This window comes from Monoraphidium neglectum, assembly GCF_000611645.1.
Source record: "Monoraphidium neglectum strain SAG 48.87 unplaced genomic scaffold scaffold02529, whole genome shotgun sequence".
NCBI classification, from domain to species: domain Eukaryota; kingdom Viridiplantae; phylum Chlorophyta; class Chlorophyceae; order Sphaeropleales; family Selenastraceae; genus Monoraphidium; species Monoraphidium neglectum.
The window spans coordinates 1-8922 of NW_014011099.1; the positions used below are offsets into that span (position 1 = coordinate 1).

Below are 8922 nucleotides of genomic sequence, written 5' to 3' on the forward strand. Positions count from 1 at the left end.
CGAGCTGGAAGGTGCCAAAGCGAGAAAGTGCCAAGCGCTCAGGGTTTAGGTTTAGGGGACAAGGCGGAACGTCTGCAACTGCCAGCAACCGCTGCCCAATCATATGGGGGTTTGCACCTAAACCCTAAACCCTAAACCCTGGTGTGTCCAAAGTTGGGCACCAGCCAGCCACATCAGCACGAGTCACCGTTCATCATACAAACGTCAACGACTTGCTGGTTCCCTTGATGGTGCTGCTAACGACGCGTGACTGGTGGAAGAAGGTTAGGTGCACGCGGTGGTCATGGCACACCTGGTCGAGCTGGAAGGTGCCAAAGCGAGAAAGCGCTCAGGGTTTAGGGTTTTGGGGACAAGGCGGAACGTCTGCAACTGCCAGAAACCGCTGCTCAGATGTACACCCTTTTGTCACAAGGAGCAGCACGACGTGTACTGTAACGATGAAACGTGCAGCAGCAGGCTTTAGCAGTGTGTTGCAACCGCCAATGAGGGATGAAAGTTGCGCATGCGCGCCCGGCCTGAAGCTAGGGGCGCCGCCGCGCCACCACATTGCGCACTGGCGCGTGTTGGGTACGTGCAAGGCTTAAGCGTCATTGATGAGCTGAGAAACTACTTGCCCTCTTCGCTGATTCGCCTGCCGTGCCTTACGTGGGGCCAATGATGCATGTGTATTTGTACAACCTCTGATACGATGTCACCAGTGAACCCATTGCTGCAGCACCCGTGATAAAGGGTTGAGGCATGTTGTCTTTGAGCAGAACACATAGCTGGCGTACACGCCAGCCTTGACGGATGTGGTCGTAGATTGTGGAAGGTGGTAACCTTCAGTGATATGGTGCGCAAGCATAAGGGCGAGCGTGCAGCCAAGGTTGTGGTGAGGCAGAGTTGTGTAAGCAGGCGTTGCGAATCACCTGTCATCTGTGTGTGGATGCTGGAACAAGACATCTGCCCTCTGCAGTAGGTCATGTGCACGGTGTGTTTGCAGCGCCCTGTCACCAGCTTGAGCGTCAAAACAAGCTTCAAAATCTTTGAAGCAGGCAGGTGCTGGCCGGTCCTCTAGGGGCATGACTTCCGGCACATTGCCTTTGAGATGCATGAAAGCTGGACTTTCAAACCACTCTTTTTTGTGCCCACACCAGCATGGAGTGTGGGTGGGACGTGCCGCTGCGTCATGTGGGAGGATGGGATTCAGCCATGAGCAGCGCCGGGTTCAGCTTTGCGAGCTCTACATGATCTATAAAAAAGAAAGCAGAACTCACCATCTCGAAGTTACAGTTGGCCGTCACCGTCTCACCGGGGATCCAAAGTAACAAGTATGAAAAGAGGTATGCATGCTGCTTGGGAGTGGCGGTTGGATTCACGCACTCGCATTGCGCTACCTGTGTGTCACCAGGCATCGTTGGCGAGTGTACACGGACGGTCGCATATGTCGCGTATGCACTTTGCGCCTACAATCTTGGTTGTATACGACTGTTATGGCCTTGCACCGCCGGAATCATAATCTGGTATCATCGATCTCACGCGGCCAGGTGTAGCTTTGATGGCCTGGGAGTGGCCATTCTTCTACCAGTATCCTCCCTACTTCACGTGCGTGGGAACGTGCTCGGGTGCTGCGCTGCACAGGAGCATCAGCAGCAGCAGGAGCAGCGGGAGCAGCGCAGCAGCAGCAGCGGCACCCAGTGGCAAAACATGATGCCACAGCTGCGCCATAATCCCTCAACACAGGCTGCAGCCGGTGCAGGAGACATTGGAAAAGCAGTGCAGCCTGTGGTGCACGCTCATCCTTGCGTATTGCAAACACCATAAGGTGAGACAGGGTCGCTTGAGCGCGTGGCAGGGAAGCACGACGTGACCTCTAAGCAGCACAGCCAACCCAAGTAGCAAATATGCATGCCATTGCCACAAACACAGGTGTTCGTGCTGCAGCCGACGGACGACATCCCGCTTTTCCACAACAGAGACATCAGCCGTGAGCCTCAATTTGTGCCAGCAGCGGGGCGTGTTGGTGAACATGCAGCCAGTGATGGTGAACGTGCGTCCAGGGCTAGAAGCTGGGAGTTCCCACTATGATGTGTGCAAGCAGCAGCCGTGGTTTGAGTACGCTCTGCACTGTATCATGGGCCCGCAGGCAAGCTATCGCAAGACGCCGTCGTCACGCTGCTTGAGCAGTTGGTCAACAGAGGTGTGCAAGAGCATGGGGGACACAGGACTGGTTGCGATACGCCATGAAGCAAAACCGGTTTGCTCTTGCATCAGTACTCTTTGCCCATAATGAGGCAATCAAGCCCACACACACAAGTTGGTCCTCATGTTTCTTGGGCTGCAAGAGATATTCACGTCCTCCACTCACGCCTTGTCTCCTGCTATCCCAAAACAGGCAATGCACGGTGGCTGGATCCCCAAAAGCAGCAGTGCCTGATTCTCTGGCGGAAAGTGAGTGGATCTTTTGTGACGGATTGCTGGCAACATGGCAACAATATCGTCGGTGGTGTTTGTGCAAGCTGCCTGGCTTCCATCGCCCTGAGCCGAGTGCACATGCCTCGAGATCTACCCCATGCACTGTTCGCACAACAACCAGGTTGAGGAGTGGGCTTCGGTCGTCCTGGGTTGGGCGCAGACCTACGGCGTGTCAGACTCTGTCATGCTGCTGGAGGACCTTAGCTCGGGGGACGACGTGCGCGGCACAGGTGCGCTGTGGGGAGTCTTGGCCACACCATGCATGCTGATGATTGCATGAGTGCACCTACCACTGCTGGCAATGACACTTGCGTTCTACGAGCTTCCGAACAAAGCGGCACAATTTCTGCCAATTGACGCCACATGTACTGGCAACTTGCTCATGCAGAGCTTCACGGATTGCACCGAGAAGTGCTGCTGGCTGCCTTGAAAGCGTTGGAATTTCAGGGCAAAGTCAGGTGCGGAGTGCAAAAATGCGGTCATTTTCTTGGCTGAATGCGTCAGCCAGTTGCTTGGCGACATCCCAGCGCTGCGGGGTCAAGAAACATTCAATCAACCCAACGTTCGCCGCCCCCGCCGTCTGGCTTCCAATCGATGCGCACGTGTAGGTTGTTCCAGGGGGCCACGCCTGAGGAAGAGGGTGTCAAGTTTCTATGATATATACCCACAGTGCATCGGCAGCCCGGGCCTATCCCATGCCGACCCTTGATATGAACATTCTGTATGTTTATGCTCCATGTGTATGCTGTAATTCATTGTGAGATCCGAGCTGCGCAGATTGTTACCATCTGGCAGCTGGAATAAAGCTTTACAGCGAGCAATGCAGGGGGTTTGCTGCCCCTTGTCTGTGCGAACGAAGCAACTGACCTGAGAGGACATCAGTAACACGCCCATAGCAGTAGGTTTCATGACTCTATCCAGACAGATCTAATGTCTCATGTCGCCGTTTTGGAGGTTCATCTGCAGGGTGGTAAGCGAGGAAGCAGCAATCGGATTATCAAGCCATGCCTGTTGATTTAATCCAACACAAGCAATATGCGGGGGAATGCAGGCTGCCGGTTGAATGCGATGTTCAGTTGCAAAAGCGCAGCGCTGGTAGCTGCGGCTGGCAGGGGGTTCTCAGTGTCCCTGAGGGATGCACCAGTGACATGATGTCAATTTCATTTCGTTGCAGATGAGCAACGCCGCAGACAGACACTGCCGTGGCCGGCAAGTGTGTGGTCGGGTGAGGGGGCCACGCTAGTTTTTCCGGCCCAACGGGTTGTGTGTACATTCTGACACCGGTGACCACGGATCTATTGAGCCTAATCACGTGCAAATGAAGGCCCTCTGCCTGCTGACGATATTTGTGCTGGGTGAGGGCCTTCGTTCGAGGAGGTTCGGGCAGGCTTCTGCTGGGTGTTGCCCCTGCGCGGCCTAGGCTCCATGTGCAGCACGCCTGGATGTCAGCAACGAGCAGCATGGCTGCTTCGTCGATGCCGGAAGCCCGGCGATGCGCGCATCGCATGCACTTGCGTACGCTTGCTTGTGTGCGCTTACCTCAGCTCGAGCTGCGGCGCTTTTCTGACTGTGATGCAGTCTCTGCAGGGCTGACCAGCGCCTCATGGGATGTCGACCCCAAGTCAGACCTGTCCACCTGCAAGTCTGCCATGACCAAATTGGTGCCTGAGCTCAAGAACAAGTTTGATGGCTACACACTGGTGAGCAACCGCTGCAGCATGTGCAGCAGGTAGCGGGAAGTTATTTGCCTGCCACCGCCTGATCAAGACGTTGCAGAACCATCCAATGACTACCAAGTATGCTACCATACAGGTGCATGCACACACACACACACACACATACACCCCTGCATGCATACACACACTCTCAAAATTACACGAGCACAAGCGCGCACATACATACACACACACACATGCACGCATACTTACACACATGTGCGCACATGTGCGCGCCTCTCTGCACGCATAACAACAATCACATGGCACATGGACCCAACCTGGCTGCGATAGTTGATAATTGATCAGCCACCCTGTGCAATAAACCAATCACCATACTTCCCCGGCCATCGCAGTTTTGCCCAACCAACGATGCTTTCGAAGAGTTTGCTCACTTACTGGGGTTTGAAGGCAACAATCCAGTCGCACAGCTGCTTAGCAGTGCCTCGCAGGACCCTGCCATGTACAGAACGGTGAGGGGGGGCCTGCGAGCGAACTGGGCGTAGCATAACGCCAGCTGCAGTGATCCAGCGCGTGCAGGCTTTGATTGCGCGAAGGTTTGATGGTGTGCCAGCCGCTGGCTGTTCATTTGATTGGTTTCGAATATCAGGTAGCGCCCGGCCTTGGCCCCATGTTTGCAGATCCTGTCCTTCCACGTGGTCAAGGGTGTGATGCCTGTGACAAGCCTAAAGGACGGCACAGCCATCAAGACGCTTGCGGGAGGCGCGTCTCTCAAAGTCACCAACGATGGCGAAAACGTTGAGGTGGGATCCACATATCTGGACCTGGACGGTCCTGAAGGCGACGACCCCAACCACACTGATTACGTCAGCGCCGCAGACTACACGTTTGAGGGACAGTACAGCGCAAAGAGCAAATACGTTTTGCACGTGTTGGACCGCGTCCTGGTGCCCACAAGCGCGGCACCCGCCATCCGGCAGCTGTACATCGCCAACACCGAGTAGCATGGGAGTCAACAATAGCAGCAGGGCATGCAGGCATGCAGTGTAATCTTACGTCCGAGTCAACGGCACACCATGCAAACACCGCAGCCACGCACAGATGTCGCCAGGATCCAAGGCGCTCCCTGTGCCAGTAAGGTACACGTAGATTTGGACTTGTGGTGAGCACAGCTGGACATACACGCACGCTTGCGCATGCACTCACCGTGGTGGCATGTGTCAATGCTGCCTTCTGATATAGACACCATTGCAGCTGCACAATTCAAAGACACATGAACTATCTTGGAGGCGTAGTCGGCCGTCACCGGGGGGGCGCGGTAGCAAGTGTGCGGCAGGCAGCCGCGTCCAGAAAGCAAGTGGGGTATCCCTGCCTCAAGTGAATTGATGGTGCCTGATTATTCTCATTGTCACCTGGAAACAAGCACAGGCGCAGAGGGAAGTCGCTGTCACTCGAGTCGCACAGGCGCCGTCGGTCTGCCAGTGCCTGCGGCTGCAATCCAATCCTGGCAGGAGCCCGAATCTCAGGGCCAGGCTGTCGACGTGTGAACAAATTTTGATGAGATTTGTTTGCAATTTCAGGTGCTCACCGCATGCAAGGCGCCTCACAGCTGTGAAAACGAGCGATCTGGCGATGCTGCATCGGTTCATGCACGTCGCGCGCGCCTTGGGGCCGCGCGTTTCATCCTTCACTACATCCTCTATCCGATGGTTTGCTGCACAGCCCCAGCCTGCTGAAGATGACACCGGCAACGGTGAGCAATGCAAGGAGTATGACTGCAGCGCGCAGGGCCTCGCTTGGGAGCGGTATTGTCGCGCAAAAAAACTCTGATCCTACCTAGGCCCAACCAACAGCGCTGCCTGGGCCAGGGATTGAGCAGGCATTGCCTCCATGCAGCATAAGCGCGCTTGTGCTGCTCCACTGTGCTGGTCGCGCACGCCGCCTTGCCCACGGTGCCATGGCAACGTCAGGTATTGAGATGAAGGGCATCAAGCTGCGCGGAGCGCCCATGTACCTGGACATGCAGGCCACTACGCCCCTGGACCCGCGTGTGTTGGACGCCATGCTGCCCTACATGGTCGACCAGGTGGGGCCTCATCAAGACCTGCGCATCTGGAAAGGAATGAGTACCCCTCGCTATCAAGCTTTGTGAATTTCATGTGCTTGGCTCACCGGTCATCTGACTACAGCAACATATTTCCTGCCCTATGCAGTTTGGCAACCCGCATTCGCGCACGCACATGTACGGGTGGGAGAGCGAGGATGCAGTCGAGAAGGCGCGCGGACAGGTGCGCCAGGATGCAATCAACATGCGGTTGAGGTGGTCTCATGTCACTTCGTTTGTTGAATGGCTCTTGGTGCTTCCAATATAGCATTGTTCCGGCGGCTTTGTGGGAGCCTGTGGCGTGCTGCATTGCTTGGTGATGACGCCAGTCCACGCTGTACCAGCACCTGGGTTCCTGTTGTGTCACCCCCTTGCAGCTGCGCTTCCAAGGTTCCAACCCTACCCTTGTCCGACAACTTTTCTCTGGACACGCGTCAGGTGGCGTCCCTGATTGGCGCCGACCCCAAGGAGATTGTGTTTACAAGTGGCGCAACGGAGTCAAACAACATGGCAGTGAAAGGGGTCGCGGGGTTTTACAAGGAAAAGAAGCGCCACATAATCACCACACAGACTGAGCACAAGTGCATCCTTGACTCGTGCAGGTGCGGCTGCAGGGGTGTCGCACACGTGCGGCCTTTGCATACACGCTTAAAAGACAACGATGGGGTCAGCTTGCATACCGCTCAGCAAGGGTTGCATGCACACCGGCTCGCATGCTTGCTGCGCCCTTGGCATGCTTGCTGTGCCTACCTGGCTCCCGTCTTTTGCTTTTCCAAAAGGAACTCTCTTAAACCCCCCTGCCGCGCATCTTCTACCCCACCCACCTTACTCCCTCCTGGACCTAGGCACCTGCAGCAGCGTGGCTGGGAAGTGACTTACTTACCGGTACAGCGTGACGGACTGTTGTCCATGTCAGAGCTGGAGGCAGCAATTCGGCCCGACACGGCTCTGGTCAGCGTCATGGCGGTCAACAATGAGATCGGCGTGCGCCAGCCACTGGCTGACATCGGCGAGCTGTGCCGCGCGAAAAAGGTGTTCTTTCACACTGATGCGGCACAGGCAGTGGGCAAGGTGCCGGTGAACGTCAACGACGCCAACATCGATCTCATGTCCATCAGTGGCCACAAGCTCTATGGTCCCAAAGGCGTAGGGGCTCTCTATGTGCGCCGCCGGCCCCGCGTGCGGCTCGAGGCGCAGATGAGTGGCGGCGGGCAGGAACGCGGGCTGCGCAGCGGCACAGTGCCCGCGCCGCTGGTGGTGGGACTGGGTGCTGCGTGCCAGATTGCGGCGCACGAGATGGCGGCTGACCACGCCCACGTGACACGGCTGGAGGCCCGCCTGCGGGAGGGCATCACGGGGCGGCTGGCGGGCGTGCAGCTCAACGGTCCCGACGATCTTGCACACCGCTACCCCGGCAATGTCAACCTGTCGTTTGCGTATGTTGAGGGCGAAAGCCTCATCATGGGCCTCAAGGTGTGGGGCAGGAAACGCTGTTTAGGGACAATGCTCTGCGCGACACTAGGAGATGGCACTGTGCCATGTACTTTGCTGTACATGACGGAGCCAACACCAGCTGCCAATCAAGGATAAGTTGGTCAGGCGGCGTCCTTTTGGCAGGGGCCATTCATGCCCTGCCCTGCTTTGTGCGCAGGCCGCCTTGTGTCTGTCATCATTGCCTCACTCTTGACTGAAACTTACAAGCCCATTCTCCTCACTCAACACGCAATTTTGCTCAACTGCTGCATAACTCATTGCAGGACATTGCGGTGTCCAGTGGCAGTGCCTGCACTAGCGCGTCGCTGGAGCCCAGTTACGTGCTGCGCGCGCTGGGCGTGCAGGAGGACATGGCACACACTTCGATACGCTACGGCCTGGGGCGCTTTACCACTGAAGAGGAGGTGGACCGTGCAGTGGAACTGACGGTGTCTCACGTTGGAAAGCTGCGGGAGATGAGCCCTCTCTGGGAGATGGTTCAGGTACGGGGGTTGAGCGCTGTGTTGGAGTGGGCAGGGACTCAGGGGCCAATTGCAAATCCTCAGGCAGCTGCTGCCCACCGTTTTTACCTTGCCTTGCTATTTCAGCTTCCTGCCGCTTGCCCTCTCGCCCAACCGTCAACTTGGCGCATTTGCGTGATGCAGGCAACCTCTCACAACGCAACCATGCCATCCCCACCCCTCAGGAGGGCATTGACATCTCTCAGATTCAATGGGCGCAGCATTGACCACTTGGCTCGTTGGATTGGCTTGCTTCGTTCGGCACCGACGTTTGTTGTTGCGTCCATGTCGGGTTGTACGTTTCATTGCGGTTCCCAGTTGATTTTCTGTTGGTAACGTAGGCTATTGCCCCTCTGCCCGCACGACTTTGAGGCTGGGAGTCCAGGCTGTTTTGCTGATGGTATGTGATCATGGAACCTTGCTTGCAGAGTTTGTGCTTGCATGAATCCGCGTTGCTCTTGACCACCTTACCTTACAACAGGGTAAAATCCTGCGAGGCAACAAAGCACAGACGACCCGCACAGAGCACAGACGACTTGTGCCGCACACAAAGAAATGCAGTATCCCGCGCGAGCCATGGGTGGTTATCGCTCAGACTGGGAATGCATTGAGCTGCCCCTGAAGGCTAGGCTAGGTCTTGAAGCAGCAGACAATCGTGGGCGTTGCCGCCTCCCTTGCCCCCCAGGTGCTCCAC

General features: G+C 56.5%; 2 protein-coding genes across 2 annotated transcripts; both read left to right on the forward strand.

Moving 5' to 3' along the window:
- Positions 1 to 3772: 3772 nt before the first annotated feature.
- On the forward strand, positions 3773 to 5134 carry MNEG_10958 (hypothetical protein; the record flags this gene model as incomplete). The annotated part of the gene is made up of 3 exons (XM_014040569.1): positions 3773 to 3809; positions 4042 to 4154; positions 4811 to 5134. The coding sequence occupies 3 exons, from the start codon at positions 3773 to 3775 to the stop codon at positions 5132 to 5134; spliced, it is 474 nt and encodes a 157-aa protein (XP_013896023.1).
- A 974-nt stretch (positions 5135 to 6108) lies between these two features.
- On the forward strand, positions 6109 to 8455 carry MNEG_10959 (cysteine desulfurase; the record flags this gene model as incomplete). The annotated part of the gene is made up of 6 exons (XM_014040570.1): positions 6109 to 6216; positions 6344 to 6418; positions 6673 to 6836; positions 7080 to 7707; positions 7992 to 8210; positions 8414 to 8455. 6 exons carry the CDS (start codon positions 6109 to 6111, stop codon positions 8453 to 8455), a joined length of 1236 nt encoding a protein of 411 aa, XP_013896024.1.
- Between the last annotated feature and the right edge of the window lie 467 nt (positions 8456 to 8922).